This window comes from Bombina bombina, chromosome 1, assembly GCF_027579735.1.
Source record: "Bombina bombina isolate aBomBom1 chromosome 1, aBomBom1.pri, whole genome shotgun sequence".
Lineage (NCBI taxonomy): Eukaryota > Metazoa > Chordata > Amphibia > Anura > Bombinatoridae > Bombina > Bombina bombina.
In genome coordinates this window covers 525,820,911-525,839,305 of record NC_069499.1, presented here as the reverse complement: position 1 = coordinate 525,839,305, position 18,395 = coordinate 525,820,911, and the positions used below count along the sequence as shown (strand labels likewise).

The following is an 18,395-nucleotide window of genomic DNA, read 5'->3' as shown; positions in this document are numbered from 1 at the left end:
CCACACTTGTATTATGCCCAGCAGTGAAGGGGTTAATTAGGTAGCTTGTAGAGAGCTTGCAGGGTTAATTTTAGCTTTAGTGTAGAGATTAGCCTCCCACCTGACACATCCCACCCCCTGATCCCTCCCAGACAGCTCTCTTCCCTCCCCCACCCCACAATTGTCCCCGCCATCTTAAGTACTGGCAGAAAGTCTGCCAGTACTAAAATAAAAGGTGTTTTTTTTTTTTTTGTTTTTTTTTTTTTTAATTATTCAGCTGTGATGGACCCCTGCCTTAACCCCCAACCTCCCTGATCCCCCCCAAACACCTCTCTAACCCTCCCCACCTACCTATTTGCCACCATCTTGGGTACTGGCAGCTGTCTGCCAGTACCCAGTTTTCCCCAAAAAATAAAGTGTGTTTTTTTTTTAGTTGTTTTTTCATTTTTTCTGTAGTGTAGCTGCCCCCCCCCAGTACCCCCACCCCCCTAACCCTACCAGATCCTATTATTTATTTTTTTTTAAAAAGTTTGCTGCCCCCCCCCCTCCCTCTTAACAGAACTCATTGGTGGCAGTGTTTGCTGCGCGCGCGCACACGCACGCCTCCCCTCTGCACGCTCCCGGCATCCGGCGTGCAGAATGCACTTGTAGGAACCGTATGCCGGGTAGCGATGGGCCGCCCACCCTCCTCCCTTGTAAGCTCCCACCCACCAACGAACGGCCCCATCGCTACCGGTGCAGAGAGGGCCACAGAGTGGCTCTCTCTGCATCGGATGCTTTTTAAAGGGTATTGCAGGATGCCTCAATATCGAGGCATCACTGCAATACCCTGAGAGCTGCTGGAAGCGATTGCGATCGCTTCCAGCACTCTCTTAGACAACTGACGTACCAGGTACGTCCATTGTCACTAACTGCTAGTTTTTGCAGGACGTACCTGGTACGTCAGTTGTCATTAAGGGGTTAAAGGGACAAATATCTGCTTTGTCTATCCTTTTACACAAGTGTCTGGCGGATGTTCCAGACGTTCAGGCGTTTTGTCAGGCTTTAGTTAGAATCAAGCCTGTGTTTAAACCTGTTGCTCCGCCATGGAGTTTAAATTTAGTTCTTAAAATTCTTCAACGGGTTCCGTTTGAACCTATGCATTCCATAGATATTAAGTTCTTATCTTGGAAAGTTCTGTTTTTAGTAGCTATCTCTTCGGCTCGAAGAGTTTCTGAGTTATCTGCTTTACAGTGTGACTCACCTTATCTTGTTTTCCATGCTGATAAGGTGGTTTTGCGTACCAAACCTGGATTTCTTCCTAAGGTTGTTTCTAATAGGAATATCAATCAGGAAATTGTTGTTCCTTCTCTGTGTCCTAATCCTTCTTCCAAGAAGGAACGTTTGTTGCACAACCTAGATGTTGTTCGTGCTTTAAAGTTCTACTTACAAGCAACTAAAGATTTCCGTCAAATATCTTCATTGTTTGTTGTCTATTCTGGAAAGCGGAGAGGTCAACCTCTCTTTCTTTTTGGCTGAAAAGCATCATCCGTTTGGCTTATGAGACTGCTGGCCAGCAGCCTCCTGAAAGGATTACTGCTCACTCTACTAGAGAGGTGGCTTCCACATGGGCTTCTAAAAATGAGGCTTCTGTTGAACAGATTTGTAAGGCGGCGACTTGGTCTTCGCTTCATACTTTTTCCAAATTTTCCAAATTTGATACTTTTGCTTCTTCGGAGGCTATTTTTGTGAGAGAGGTTCTGCAAGCAGTGGTGCCTTCTGTTTAGGTACCTGTCTTGTCCCTCCCTTCATCCGTGTTTTAAAGCTTTGGTATTGGTATCCCACAAGTATTGGATGAATCCGTGGACTCGATACATCTTGCAAGAGAAAACAAAATTTATGCTTACCTGATAAATTTCTTTCTCTTGCGATGTATCGAGTCCACGGCCCGCCCTGTCTATTTAAGACAGGTAGTATATTTTATTATAAAACTTCAGTCACCTCTGCACCCTATAGTTTCTCCTTTTTCTTCCTAGCCTTTGGTCGAATGACCGGGGGGTGGAGTTAGGGGAGGAGCTATATAGACAGCTCTGCTGTGGGTGCTCTCTTTGCCACTTCCTGTTGGGAAGGAGAATATCCCACAGGTATTGGATGAATCCGTGGACTCGATACATCGCAAGAGAAAGAAATGTTATCAGGTAAGCATAAATTTTGTTTTCGTGTACCTATTGTCTGTTGGACATTCTTTTTACCACTGCCTATATCTGTATGCACAAGCATATCCTTAATGCTTTGATTCCTTCTGTATGCAACCATGGGGCCCATTTCAAATTCTTTAACCTGAGGGTTACATTCTCTTATTATGTACCAATGCTTTCTCAGTATACCTGAGATCTTTTGACTCAGTCTATTGTATTGTGTCACAAATATAATTTTATTTCCTGTCTCACATTCAGTTTTCTTAGTTTGACTAGATTCATCACAGACAACCTTAAGTTGTTCTGATATAAGATTTAATGGATATTTTCTGACAATAAATTTATTGGCCATTTCCTCCAATCTCAATTTACATTTGTTACTATCTGAGACAATGCGTTCTACCCTGGTGAACTGAATTTTGGTTTTGATAGAGCATGAGAAAAATCTCTGATGTTTATTTACCCTATTTTCTTAAACCCTCATTGACTTTTTTTATACTTTTTCTTGTTCTGTTTTTAAGAGTCCAGTTTGAAGACAGATCTGTCTATACTGTCTCTCAAGAAAGCCAATAGTAAGGTTTTTTTTATATATCAGTGTTCTTTAAACCATGTTTACTGGGTCACGCCTTGTGTGTGTGTTGCAGGAGAGTTGTGTGTGGTGTGTGTGTTATGAGAGTGTGAGTGTGTTATGAGAGTGTGAGTGTGTGGTGTGTGTGTTATGAGAGTGTGAGTGTGTTATGAGAGTGTGAGTGTGTGGTGTGTGTGTTATGAGAGTGTGAGTGTGTTATGAGAGTGTGAGTGTGTTATGAGAGTGTGAGTGTGTTATGAGAGTGTGAGTGTGTTATGAGAGTGTGAGTGTGTTATGAGAGTGTGAGTGTGTTATGAGAGTGTGAGTGTGTTATGAGAGTGTGAATGTGTTGTATGAAAGGGTGTGGTATGTATATGTGTGTGTGTGGTGTGTCTGTTATATCAAAGTATGTATGGTGAGTGTGTGTGTTGTATGAGAGTATGTTTGTGTTGTTTGTAGTGTTTGTGTGTTGTATGAGAGTGTTTGTGCTTTGTGTGTGTGTTGTATGAGAGTGTGTGTTGTTTGAGAGTGTGTGTGGTGTGTGTGAAAGTGCGTGTGAATTATTACCTTTTACAACACTCTCTCTAAAAGTTTGACTAAAATCAGGAATAAAGTACACACATTTATTAGTCACTTTGCCAAAAATTGCAGCTATCTTGTGTATTACTTCAGAAAATTTTGGACCAAGCATAAAAAAGGGTCGCAAAGTTATGTGGTATCATTGCACTGGGTCTTGGGGATTATTTTTTTTAAGAACCCTGATATATAGGATATAGGGAGGTGTCCTGAAGACATCTTAGGAGTTTATACCTACTGTAAGTGGTGAGCCATTTTTGATTATTCATAGGTTAACAATTTGTGTATGAAGTAATTGATTTATCAGTAAATACGTTTTTGTTTTTTAACTTAAAGGGACAGTCTAGTCCAAAATAAACTTTCATGATTTAGATAGGGCATGTCATTTTAACCCTTTCCGGTCCTATTCATTTTGACATAGGGCACCAGCAGGTCTTATATATTGCAGCTTGTTGTGTTGAGTGGGTTCCCCTTGTACTCAGCACCATATAGAAATTTGATCCTCTTCTGCACACACAGCATTCTTTACAGATGTGATCCCCCACTGCACACACAGCACCCTATACATATATAGCATCACTATGGATGCTGTGGGTGTGGGGGGAGTCCGTATTGCTGTGTGGGGGCCTCTGTGGGGTGCTGTGTGTGTGGGATCACATGGGTGCGAGTGCAGTGTTTGGGTGGAGATTGCATCTTTGTGGTGCGGTTTCGGTTTGGGGAGTTAGCTTCAGTGGGGTTACGTGTGTCTCGGCGGACCAGTGTGGCAGAGGGCAGGCTGCGTAATGTGAGTGGGGGCGCGTCTCTGTGATCTCTGTGATCGTTAAAGGCTTTTTCTGTGCCCATGCGCAGTGACTGGGCGGCTGTCGTGTTGGGAGAAAGTCATGTCGGAATGTATCCGACATTGTACCGCAAGCGGTAAAACCCTTTGTTGGATACATTCCGACATATGACCGGAAAGGGTTAAACAACTTTCCAATTTATTATTATCAGCAATTTTGCTTTGTTCTCTTGGTATATTTAGTTGAAAGCTAAACCTAGGAGGTTCATATGCTAATTTCTTAGACCTTGAAGGCTGCCTATTATCTGAATGCATTTTGACAGTTTTTAACCACTAGAGGGTGTTAGTTCATGTGTCATATACATAACAGTGTGCTCATGCACTGGGAGTTACCGAGGAGTCAGCACCGGTTGGCTAAAATGCAAGTCTGTCAAAAGAACTGAAATAAGGGGACAGTTTGCAGAGGCTTAGATACAAGGTAATCACAGAGGTAAAAAGTGTATTAATAAAACTGTGTTGGTTATGCAAAACTAGGGAAGGGGAATAAGCTTCATTATGCTTCTGATCAATAATTCTATTATACATTAAATACTTCTCTGGTATTTAAGGTATACATTTGTTTCTCAACATAAATTGAATGTTGTGTGTTCTCCTTTACTGCTGTAGATCTAAAATCATAAATGAGATCTATATTGTGAACTGTTCTATAGAATACATATATAGAAATGTAGTGTTAATTGGTGTTTACTATTTGTTTGTTTGTTTTCCCAGCAAGTGTTAGACAGAGTGAGCCGGATGACTCAGGGTGATTTGGTAATGTCAATGGACCAACTGCTTACTAAACCTCAGCTCGGCACCTGTCACAAGTTTTATCTTCAGGTGTTTCCACTGCCTAATAGTAAGTAACACATTAGTTTAGTTACAGGGCACACCATTATGTACACAGATATGTTTGTGAAATACCCTTAGTAATGTAAATAGTATGTGTATGTGTTCCTGTCCATGTAATAAATAAGTTTGGTTGTGAAAATAAAAGGTAAATAATGATTTTTTTTCTCCAGAAGCAGCTTTAGAAATGGAGCGTAACATGTTTTAATACAACTTTAGTAAGCAAACACTAAAAGGCCATAAACGTAGCATTAGATTACGTCTTTTCTTTAATGCTGAGTGGACATTTGGTGTTTTCCCATTGTAATGGTCAATACAAACAGTCACCAAAGTGTTATTTTCAAAGAAAAAAGTTAATAGGATTAAAGAGGTAGTGAGTGCACTCACCCTAGTAAAGTGTAGAATGATCACCATAAAGTTAAATCTTCAGGACCCCACCTTCCAGAGGTCCCCACTTTTGAAACTGAAGGCTCCGAAGCACAAATTATGAAAAAGATAATTGAGGAAAGGTAAACAACCAAAGATGTTAATGTGGATAGAGATGTCCTTCTCTCATTACAAAGTTAAACTAACGCCCGAGAGGGAATTATTAAAACGTAAAAACTTTAGGTAGCATGGACTACATCACTGACTCGTTTCACTCTTTATTATTATTTTCAAAGATTGCTGAGTAAACCATTCAGCTAAATTTAAATACAAAATAAATATATAAAACAAAAACTGTTTGTGTGTTTCTGAAGTTAATTTTAATTGGCTACCTATTATCTTTGTTCTGCAAAAGGGTGTGTGATGTCATTTTACTATTTTAACATCTATATCTATTTTTATTAATTGTAGGATAGACTGGTTATAAATTCACCTTAGGGAAGTATCCTATTTACCTTCCTATATTATGTTGTGTAGGAAATGTAAATTATATTCATCTTGGAATTTTTATCTTTCTGTGATTACTATGTATTTCTTTCATGTAATTAGCAAGAGTCCATGAGCTAGTGACGTATGGGATATACATTCCTACCAGGAGGGGCAAAGTTTCCCAAACCTTAAAATGCCTATAAATACCCCTCGCCACACCCACAAATCAGTTTTACAAACTTTGCCTCCTATGGAGGTGGTGAAGTAAGTTTGTGCTAGATTCTACGTTGATATGCGCTCCGCAGCAGGTTGGAGCCCGGTTTTCCTCTCAGCGTGCAGTGAATGTCAGAGGGATGTGAGGAGAGTATTGCCTATTTGAATTCAATGATCTCCTTCTACGGGGTCTATTTCATAGGTTCTCTGTTATCGGTCGTAGAGATTCATCTCTTACCTCCCTTTTCAGATCGACGATATACTCTTATATATACCATTACCTCTACTGATTCTCGTTTCAGTACTGGTTTGGCTTTCTACTACATGTAGATGAGTGTCCTGGGGTAAGTAAGTCTTATTTTCTGTGACACTCTAAGCTATGGTTGGGCACTTTTATATAAAGTTCTAAATATATGTATTCAAACATTTATTTGCCTTGACTCAGGATGTTCAACGTTCCTTATTTCAGACAGTCAGTTTCATATTTGGGATAATGCATATGAATAAATCAATTTTTTTCTTACCTTAAAATTTGACTTTTTTTCCTGTGGGCTGTTAGGCTCGCGGGGGCTGAAAATGCTTCATTTTATTGCGTCATTCTTGGCGCTGACTTTTTTGGCGCAAAAAGTTTTTTCTGTTTCTGTCATACGTGTCGCCGGAAGTTGCGTCATTTTTGACGTTTTTTTGCGCCAAAAGTGTTGGCGTTCCGGAGGTGGCGTCATTTTTGGCGCCAAAAGCATTTAGGCGCCAAATAATGTGGGCGTCTTTTTTGGCGCTAAAAAATATGGGCGTCACTTTTGTCTCCACATTATTTAAGTCTCATTATTTATTGCTTCTGGTTGCTAGAAGCTTGTTCACTGGCATTTTTTCCCATTCCTGAAACTGTCATTTAAGGAATTTGATAAATTTTGCTTTATATGTTGTTTTTTCTATTACATATTGCAAGATGTCCCAGATTGACACTGAGTCAGAAGATACTTCTGGAAAAAAGCTGCCTGGTGCTGGATCTACCAAAGTTAAGTGTATCTGTTGTAAACTTGTGGTATCTGTTCCTCCAGCTGTTGTTTGTAATGAATGTCATGACAAACTTGTTAATGCAGATAATATTTCCTTTAGTAATGTTACATTACCTGTTGTGGTTCCATCAACATCTAATACTCAGAGTGTTCCTGTTAACATAAGAGATTTTGTTTCTAAATCTATTAAGAAGGCTATGTCTGTTATTCCCCCTTCTAGTAAACGTAAAAGGTCTTTTAAAACTTCTCATTTTTCAGATGAATTTTTAAATGAACATCATCATTCTGATTCTGATAGTGGTTCCTCTGGTTCAGAGGATTCTGTCTCAGAGGTTGATGCTGATAAATCTTCATATTTATTCAAAATGGAATTTATTCGTTCTTTACTTAAAGAGGTCTTAATTGCATTAGAAATAGAGGATTCTGGTCCTCTTGATACTAAATCTAAACGTTTAAATAAGGTTTTTAAATCTCCTGTAGTTATTCCAGAAGTTTTTCCTGTCCCTGATGCTATTTCTGAAGTAATCTCCAGGGAATGGAATAATTTGGGTAATTCATTTACTCCTTCTAAACGTTTTAAGCAATTATATCCTGTGCCATCTGACAGATTAGAATTTTGGGACAAAATCCCTAAGGTTGATGGGGCTGTCTTTACTCTTGCTAAACGTACTACTATTCCTATGGCAGATAGTACTTCCTTTAAGGATCCTTTAGATAGGAAGATTGAATCCTTTCTAAGAAAAGCTTACTTATGTTCAGGTAATCTTCTTAGACCTGCTATATCTTTAGCGGATGTTGCTGCAGCTTCAACTTTTTGGTTAGAAGCTTTAGCGCAACAAGTAACAGATCATAACTCTCATAGCATTGTTAATCTTCTTCAACATGCTAAAAACTTTATTTGTTATGCCATGTTTGATATCATTAGAGTTGATGTCAGGTATATGTCTCTAGCTATTTTAGCTAGAAGAGCTTTATGGCTTAAAACTTGGAATGCTGATATGTCTTCTAAGTCAACTTTGCTTTCCCTTTCTTTCCAGGGTAATAAATTATTTGGTTCTCAGTTGGATTCTATTATCTCAACTGTTACTGGAGGGAAAGGAACTTTTTTACCACAGGATAAAGATCTAAAGGTAAATTTAGGTCTAATAATCGTTTTCGTTCCTTTCGTCACAATAAGGAACAAAAGCCTGATCCTTCGCCCTCAGGAGCGGTATCAGTTTGGAAACCATCTCCAGTCTGGAATAAGTCCAAGCCTTTTAGAAAACCAAAACCAGCTCCCAAGTCCACATGAAGGTGCGGCCCTCATTCCAGCCCAGCTGGTAGGGGGCAGATTACGATTTTTCAAACAAATTTGGATCAATTCAATTCACAATCTTTGGATTTAAAACATTGTTTCAGAGGGTACAGAATTGGCTTCAAGATAAGGCCTCCTGCAAAGAGATTTTTTCTTTCCCGTGTCCCAGTAAATCCAGAGAAGGCTCAAGCATTTCTGAAATGTGTTTCAGATCTAGAGTTGGCTGGAGTAATTATGCCAGTTCCAGTTCTGGAACAGGGGCTGGGGTTTTATTCAAATCTCTTCATTGTACCAAAGAAGGAGAATTCCTTCAGACCAGTTCTGGATCTAAAAATATTGAATCGTTATGTAAGGATACCAACATTCAAAATGGTAACTATAAGGAATATTCTGCCTTTTGTTCAGCAAGGGCATTATATGTCCACAATAGATTTACAGGATGCATATCTGCATATTCCGATTCATCCAGATCACTATCAGTTTCTGAGATTCTCTTTCCTAGACAAGCATTATCAGTTTGTGGCTCTGCCGTTTGGCCTAGCAACAGCTCCAAGGATTTTTACAAAGGTTCTCGGTGCCCTTCTGTCTGTAATCAGAGAACAGGGTATTGTGGCATTTCCTTATTTGGACGATATCTTGGTACTTGCTCAGTCTTCACATTTAGCAGAATCTCATACGAATCGACTTGTGTTGTTTCTTCAAGATCATGGTTGGAGGATCAATTTACCGAAAAGTTCATTGATTCCTCAAACAAGGGTTACCTTTTTAGGTTTCCAGATAGATTCAGTGTCCATGACTCTGTCTCTGACAGACAAGAGACTTCTAAAATTGATCTCAGCTTGTCGAAACCTTCAATCACAATCATTCCCTTCGGTAGCCTTATGCATGGAAATTCTAGGTCTTATGACTGCTGCATCGGATGCGATCCCCTTTGCTCGTTTTCACATGCGACCTCTTCAGCTCTGTATGCTGAACCAGTGGTGCAGGGATTACACAAAGATATCTCAATTAATATCTTTAAAACCGATTGTACGACACTCTCTGACGTGGTGGACAGATCACCATCGTTTAGTTCAGGGGGCTTCTTTTGTTCTTCCGACCTGGACTGTAATTTCAACAGATGCAAGTCTGACAGGTTGGGGAGCTGTTTGGGGGTCTCTGACAGCACAAGGGGTTTGGGAATCTCAGGAGGTGAGATTACCAATCAATATTTTGGAACTCCGTGCAATTTTCAGAGCTCTTCAGTCATGGCCTCTTCTAAAGAGAGAATCGTTCATTTGTTTTCAGACAGACAATGTCACAACTGTGGCATACATCAATCATCAAGGAGGGACTCACAGTCCTCTGGCTATGAAAGAAGTATCTCGAATACTGGTATGGGCGGAATCCAGCTCCTGTCTAGTTTCTGCGGTTCATATCCCAGGTATAGACAATCGGGAAGCGGATTATCTCAGTCGCCAAACGTTGCATCCGGGCGAATGGTCTCTTCACCCAGAGGTATTTCTTCAGATCGTTCAAATATGGGGACTTCTAGAAATAGATCTGATGGCTTCTCATCTAAACAAGAAACTTCCCAGGTATCTGTCCAGATCCAGGGATCCTCAAGCGGAAGCAGTGGATGCATTGTCACTTCCTTGGAAGTATCATCCTGCCTATATCTTTCCGCCTCTAGTTCTTCTTCCAAGAGTAATCTCCAAGATTCTGAAGGAATGCTCGTTTGTTCTGCTGGTGGCTCCAGCATGGCCTCACAGGTTTTGGTATGCGGATCTTGTCCGGATGGCCTCTTGCCAACCGTGGACTCTTCCGTTAAGACCAGACCTTCTGTCGCAAGGTCCTTTTTTCCATCAGGATCTCAAATCCTTAAATTTAAAGGTATGGAGATTGAACGCTTGATTCTTAGTCAAAGAGGTTTCTCTGACTCTGTGATTAATACTATGTTACAGGCTCGTAAATCTGTATCTAGGGAGATATATTATAGAGTCTGGAAGACTTACATTTCTTGGTGTCTTTCTCATCACTTTTCCTGGCATTCTTTTAGAATTCCGAGAATTTTACAGTTTCTTCAGGATGGTTTGGATAAAGGTTTGTCTGCAAGTTCCTTGAAAGGACAAATCTCTGCTCTTTCTGTTCTTTTTCATAGAAAGATTGCTAATCTTCCTGATATTCATTGTTTTGTACAAGCTTTGGTTCGTATAAAACCTGTCATTAAGTCAATTTCTCCTCCTTGGAGTTTGAATTTGGTTCTGGGGGCTCTTCAAGCTCCTCCGTTTGAACCTATACATTCATTAGACATTAAATTACTTTCTTGGAAAGTTTTGTTTCTTTTCGCCATCTCTTCTGCTAGAAGAGTTTCTGAATTATCTGCTCTTTCTTGTGAGTCTCCTTTTCTGATTTTTCATCAGGATAAGGCGGTGTTGCGAACTTCTTTTAAATTTTTACCTAAGGTTGTGAATTCTAACAACATTAGTAGAGAAATTGTGGTTCCTTCATTATGTCCTAATCCTAAGAATTCTAAGGAGAGATCATTGCATTCTTTGGATGTAGTTAGAGCTTTGAAATATTATGTTGAAGCTACTAAGAATTTCCGAAAGACTTCTAGTCTATTTGTTATCTTTTCCGGTTCTAGGAAAGGTCAGAAGGCCTCTGCCATTTCTTTGGCATCTTGGTTGAAATCTTTAATTCATCATGCTTATGTCGAGTCGGGTAAAACTCCGCCTCAAAGGATTACAGCTCATTCTACTAGGTCAGTTTCTACTTCCTGGGCATTTAGGAATGAAGCTTCGGTTGATCAGATTTGCAAAGCAGCAACTTGGTCTTCTTTGCATACTTTTACTAAATTCTACCATTTTGATGTGTTTTCTTCTTCTGAAGCAGTTTTTGGTAGAAAAGTACTTCAGGCAGCTGTTTCAGTTTGATTCTTCTGCTTATAATTTCAGTTTTTTTCATTATAAGATTTAAACTTTATTTTGGGTGTGGATTATTTTCAGCGGAATTGGCTGTCTTTATTTTATCCCTCCCTCTCTAGTGACTCTTGCGTGGAAGATCCACATCTTGGGTAGTCATTATCCCATACGTCACTAGCTCATGGACTCTTGCTAATTACATGAAAGAAAACATAATTTATGTAAGAACTTACCTGATAAATTCATTTCTTTCATATTAGCAAGAGTCCATGAGGCCCACCCTTTTTTTGTGGTGGTTTTGATTTTTTTGTATAAAGCACAATTATTCCAATTCCTTATTTTTTATGCTTTCGCACTTTTTTTCTTATCACCCCACTTCTTGGCTATACGTTAAACTGATTTGTGGGTGGGGTGAGGGGTGTATTTATAGGCATTTTGAGGTTTGGGAAACTTTGCCCCTCCTGGTAGGAATGTATATCCCATACGTCACTAGCTCATGGACTCTTGCTAATATGAAAGAAATGAATTTATCAGGTAAGTTCTTACATAAATTATATTTTCTCTTGTTAAGTGTGTTCAGTCCACGGGTCATCCATTTCTTATGCGATATATTCTCCTTCCCAACAGGAAGTTGCAAGAGGATCACCCAAGCAGAGCTGCTATATAGCTCCTCCCCTCACATGTCATACCCAGTCATTCTCTTGCAACTCTCAACAAAGAAGGAGGTTGTGAGAGGAGTTAGGAGTTTTTTACTTAATTATTCTTCAATCAAAAGTTATTATTAAACGGCACCGGAGTGTGCTGTTTTTTCTCTCAGGCAGTATTTAGAAGAAGAATCTGCCTGCGTTTTCTATGATCTTAGCAGACGTAACTAAGATCCACTGGCTGTTCTCGTACATTCTGAGGAGTGGGGTAACTTCAGAAAAGGGAATAGCATGCGGGGTCACCTGCAAATGAGGTATGTGCAGTAAAATATTTTCTAAGGAATGGAATTGACTAAGAAAACACTGCTGATACCCATATGATGTAAGTACAGCCTTAAATGCAGTAGTAGCGACTGGTATCAGGCTGATAAATGTATGCGCAGTAGAGTTATTTTCTAGGGAATGGAATTTGACTGAGAAAATAATGTTAATACTGAAATAATGTATGAGCCTTAACTACAGTAGAAGCGACTGGTAGCAGGCTTAGTGATAACTTTACATAACACTTGAAATGTTTGTTTTTAAAACGTTTACTGGCATGTTAATCGTTTTGTGAGGTACTTGGCGATAAATCTTTTGGGGCATGATTTTTTTTCCACATGGCTAACGTATATTTCTGCATAGAAACCGTTATATCAGGTCTCCCACTGTTGTAATATGAGTGGGAGGGGCCTTTTTTTAGCGCCTTGTTGCGCAGTTAAAATTCAATCACAGTCTTCCTGCTTCTTCCTCCTTGATCCAGGACGTCTCCAGAGAGCTCAGGGGTCTTCAAAATTTATTTCTGAGGGAGGTAATCAGTCACAGCAGACCTGTGACAGTGTGTTTGACTGTGATAAAAACGTTAACTGTTGAATTGATTATCCGTTTTGGGTATTAAGGGGTTAAATCATCCTTTTGCTAGTGGGTGCAATCCTCTGCTAATTTCATACATTTACTGTTAAAATTTGGTTGCTATAACTGAATTAGTTCATTGTTATTTCAACTGTGACAGTTTTTTTGTGTTTTTAAAAAAGCGCAGCAGCGTTTTTTATATTGCTTGTAAATTTATTGAAAGTATTTTCCAAGCTTGCTAGCCTCATTGCTAGTCTGTTTAAACATGTCTGATACAGATGAATCTGCTTGTTCATTATGTTTAAAAGCCAATGTGGAGCCCAATAGAAATATGTGTACCAATTGTATTGATGTTACTTTAAATAAAAGTCAGTCTTTACCGGTAAAGAAATTATCACCAGACAACGAGGGGGAAGTTATGCCGGCTAACTCTCCTCACGTGTCGGTACCTTCGCCTCCCGCTCAGGAGGTGCGTGATATTGTGGCGCCAAGTACATCAAGGCCCTTACAAATCACTTTGCAAGATATGGCTAATGTTATGACAGAAGTATTATCTAACTTGCCTGAGTTAAGAGGCAAGCGCGATAGCTCTGGGTTAAGGACAGAGCGCGCTGATGACACGAGAGCCATGTCCGATACTGCGTCACAATTTGCAGAACATGAGGACGGAGAGCTTCATTCTGTGGGTGACGGATCTGATCCAGGGAGACCGGATTCAGAAATTTCAAATTTTAAATTTAAGCTTGAGAACCTCCGTGTATTGCTAGGGGAGGTGTTAGCGGCTCTGAATGATTGTGACACGGTTGCAATCCCAGAGAAATTATGTAGGCTGGATAAATACTTTGCGGTACCGGTGTGTACTGACGTTTTTCCTATACCTAAAAGGCTTACAGAGATTATTAACAAGGAGTGGGATAGACCCGGTGTGCCTTTTTCCCCTCCTCCGATATTTAGAAAAATGTTCCCAATAGACGCTACCACACGAGACTTATGGCAGACGGTCCCTAAGGTGGAGGGAGCAGTTTCTACTTTAGCTAAGCGTACCACTATCCCGGTGGAGGATAGTTGTGCTTTCTCAGATCCAATGGATAAAAAATTAGAAGGTTACCTTAAGAAAATGTTTGTTCAACAAGGTTTTATATTACAGCCCCTTGCATGCATTGCGCCCGTCACTGCTGCGGCGGCATTCTGGTTTGAGTCTCTGGAAGAGGCTATTCGCACAGCACCATTGGATGAGATTATGAACAGGCTTAAAGCACTTAAGCTAGCTAATGCGTTTGTTTCGGATGCCGTTGTGCATTTAACCAAACTAACGGCTAAGAACTCCGGATTCGCCATCCAGGCGCGCAGAGCGCTATGGCTTAAATCCTGGTTAGCAGACGTGACTTCTAAATCTAAATTGCTTAATATTCCTTTCAAAGGGCAAACCTTATTCGGGCCCGGCTTGAAAGAAATTATTGCTGACATTACTGGAGGTAAGGGTCACACCCTTCCTCAGGACAGGGCCAAATCAAAGGCCAAACAGTCTAATTTTCGTGCCTTTCGTTATTTCAAGGCAGGAGCAGCATTAAATTCCTCCGCTCCAAAACAGGAAGGAACTGCTGCTCGTTACAGACAGGGTTGGAAAGGCAACCAGTCCTGGAACAAGGGCAAGCAGGCCAGAAAGCCTACTTCTGCCCCTAAGACAGCATGAAGAAAGGGCCCCCTATCCGGAAACGGATCTAGTGGGGGGCAGACTTTCTCTCTTCGCCCAGGCTTAGGCAAGAGATGTCCAGGATCCCTGGACGCTGGAGATCATATCTCAGGGATACCTTCTGGACTTCAAAGCTTCTCCTCCACAAGGGAGATTTCACCTGTCAAGGTTATCAACAAACCTAATAAAGAAAGAGGCATTTCTACAATGTGTACAATACCTCTTAGTAATGGGAGTGATCCACCCAGTTCCGCGGACGGAACAAGGGCAAGGTTTTTACTCAAATCTGTTTGTGGTTCCCAAAAAAGAGGGAACCTTCAGACCAATCTTAGACCTAAAGATCTTAAACAAGTTCCTAAGGGTTCCATCGTTCAAAATGGAAACTATTCGAACCATCCTACCCATGATCCAAGAGGGTCAGTATATGACCACAGTGGACTTAAAGGATGCCTACCTTCACATACCGATTCACAAAGATCATTATCGGTACCTAAGATTTGCCTTTCTAGACAGGCATTACCAGTTTGTAGCTCTTCCCTTCGGGTTAGCTACGGCCCCGAGAATTTTTACAAAGGTTCTGGGCTCACTTCTGGCGGTACTAAGACCGCGAGGCATAGCGGTGGCTCCGTACCTAGACGACATTCTGATACAAGCGTCAAGTTTTCAAAATGCAAAGTCTCATACAGAGATAGTTCTAGCTTTTCTGAGGTCGCATGGGTGGAAAGTGAACATGGAAAAGAGTTCTCTATTACCACTCACAAGGGTTCCCTTTCTAGGGACTCTTATAGATTCTGTAGAGATGAAGATTTACCTGACGGAGTCCAGGTTATCAAAAATTCTAAATGCTTGCCGTGTCCTTCATTCCATTCCAAGCCCATCAGTAGCTCAGTGCATGGAAGTAATCGGCTTAATGGTCGCGGCAATGGACATAGTGCCATTTGCGCGCCTGCATCTCAGACCGCTGCAATTATGCATGCTAAGTCAGTGGAATGGGGATTACTCAGATCTGTCCCCTCTACTGAATCTGGACCAGGAGGCCAGAGATTCTCTTCTCTGGTGGTTGTCTCTGGTCCATCTGTCCGAAGGAATGACCTTTCGCAGGCCAGATTGGACGATTGTAACAACAGATGCCAGCCTACTAGGCTGGGGCGCAGTCTGGAACTCCCTGAAGGCTCAGGGATCGTGGACTCAGGAGGAGAAACTCCTCCGAATAAACATTCTGGAATTAAGAGCAATATTCAATGCTCTTCTAGCTTGGCCTCAGTTAGCAACTCTGAGGTTCATCAGATTTCAGTCGGACAATATCACGACTGTGGCTTACATCAATCATCAAGGGGGAACCAGGAGTTCCCTAGCGATGTTGGAAGTCTCGAAGATAATTCGCTGGGCAGAGTCTCACTCTTGCCACCTGTCAGCGATCTACATCCCAGGCGTGGAGAACTTGGAGGCGGACTTTCTAAGTCGCCAGACCTTTCATCCGGGGGAGTGGGAACTTCACCCGGAGGTCTTTGCCCAACTGGTTCTTCGTTGGGGCGAACCGGAACTGGATCTCATGGCATCTCGCCAGAACGCCAAGCTTCCTTGTTACGGATCCAGGTCCAGGGACCCGGGAGCGGTGCTGATAGATGCACTAGCAGCCCCTTGGGTTTTCAACATGGCTTATGTGTTTCCACCGTTTCCGTTGCTACCTCGACTGATTGCCAAGATCAAACAGGAGAGAGCATCGGTGATTCTGATAGCGCCTGCGTGGCCACGCAGGACCTGGTATGCAGACCTAGTGGACATGTCGTCCTGTCCACCATGGTCTCTGCCTCTGAGGCAGGACCTTCTAATTCAGGGTTCTTTCAACCATCCAAGCCTAATTTCTCTGAGGCTGACTGCATGGAGATTGAACTCTTGATTCTATCAAAGCGTGGTTTTTCGGAGTCGGTTATTGATACATTAATACAGGCTCGGAAACCTGTTACCAGAAAAATTTACCATAAGATATGGCGTAAATATTTATATTGGTGTGAATCCAAGAGTTACTCATGGAGTAAGGTTAGGATTTCTAGGATATTGTCTTTTCTACAAGAGGGTTTAGAAAAAGGTTTATCTGCTAGTTCGTTAAAGGGATAGATTTCTGCTCTGTCTATTCTTTTACACAAACGTCTGGCAGAAGTTCCAGACGTTCAGGCTTTTTGTCAGGCTTTAGCTAGGATTAAGCCTGTGTTTAAGACTGTTGCTCCGCCGTGGCGTTTAAACTTAGTTCTTAAAGTTCTTCAAGGTGTTCCGTTTGAACCCCTTCATTCCATTGATATTAAGCTGTTATCTTGGAAAGTTCTGTTTTTGATGGCTATTTCCTCGGCTCGAAGAGTCTCTGAGTTATCTGCCTTACATTGTGATTTTCCTTATCTGATTTTTCATTCAGACAAGGTTGTTCTGCGTACTAAACCTGGGTTTTTACCTAAGGTAGTTTCTAACAGGAATATCAATCAAGAGATTGTTGTTCCATCATTATGTCCTAATCCTTCTTCAAAGAAGGAACGTCTTTTGCATAATCTGGACGTAGTCCATGCCCTGAAGTTCTACTTACAGGCAACTAAAGATTTTCGGCAAACTTCTTCTCTGTTTGTCGTTTATTCTGGACGGAGGAGAGGTCAAAAGGCTTCGGCCACCTCTCTCTCTTTTTGGCTTCGTAGCATAATACGTTTAGCCTATGAGACTGCTGGACAGCAGCCCCCTGAAAGAATTACAGCTCATTCCACTAGAGCTGTGGCTTCCACCTGGGCCTTTAAGAATGAGGCCTCTGTTGAACAGATTTGCAAGGCTGCAACTTGGTCTTCACTTCATACCTTTTCAAAATTTTACAAATTTGACACTTTTGCTTCTTCGGAGGCTGTTTTTTAGAGAAAGGTTCTACAGGCAGTGGTTCCTTCTGTTTAAATGTTCCTGCCTTGTCCCTCCCATCATCCGTGTACTTTAGCTTTGGTATTGGTATCCCATAAGTAATGGATGACCCGTGGACTGAACACACTTAACAAGAGAAAACATAATTTATGCTTACCTGATAAATTTATTTCTCTTGTAGTGTGTTCAGTCCACGGCCCGCCCTGTCTTTTTTTGAGGCAGTTCAAAATTTTAATTAAAACTCCAGTCACCACTGCACCCTATAGTTTCTCCTTTCTTGTCTTGTTTCGGTCGAATGACTGGATATGACATGTGAGGGGAGGAGCTATATAGCAGCTCTGCTTGGGTGATCCTCTTGCAACTTCCTGTTGGGAAGGAGAATATATCCCATAAGTAATGGATGACCAGTGGACTGAACACACTACAAGAGAAATAAATTTATCAGGTAAGCATAAATTATGTTTTTGTATTTCTATTAAAGTTGTCATCAGGATTGTATTTATGGCTCCCATTTCTTTAAGGCTCACCACTCAACAAATCAAACATTTTCTTGCTCTTTTTTTGGCACCTTAGAATTTTTTGATCTGTGTATGGCTACTGCCAAAACCATTATAATAGAAACTCTTGAGTGAGAAAACAATGGAGGTATTGAAATATTAACATTTTCCTATGCATTTTCCACTATAACCAGGGCTGGAACTTTTCACTAGTACACTAGTCAGACTAGTAAGAAATTGCAGTTGATGAGTACAGCATTTTACTTTTGCCTATCTTTTAGTGAGTGGACTAATAACGTTTCTCACCTAACAGTTAAACTATGGTGTTATCCCCCCTACTTAGTCCATACAATGTACTGCACTGTGTTTATTCATTACACATGATTAAGGAGTCATTTCTAGAAGATTCTACCCTCTTGAGAAAGTCCTCATTACTTTTATTATGCCATACCCACATAAGTGATGTTCTTTTGCAAAAAAATTTTTTATATATATAATTCTGCATATAATAAACCTGAGCTTTCTTTGTATATC

The 18,395-nt window shown here is 40.8% G+C and overlaps 1 protein-coding gene across 1 annotated transcript in view; it reads left to right on the top strand.

Moving 5' to 3' along the window:
• Window positions 1–18,395, top strand: part of PIKFYVE (phosphoinositide kinase, FYVE-type zinc finger containing) — a 563,129-nt gene that overhangs the window by 214,178 nt on the left and 330,556 nt on the right. Inside the window, exon 17 of the mRNA XM_053713067.1 lies at window positions 4,850–4,976. Coding sequence (XP_053569042.1) covers window positions 4,850–4,976 — 127 coding nt within the window. The remainder of the gene's footprint in view (window positions 1–4,849; window positions 4,977–18,395) is intronic.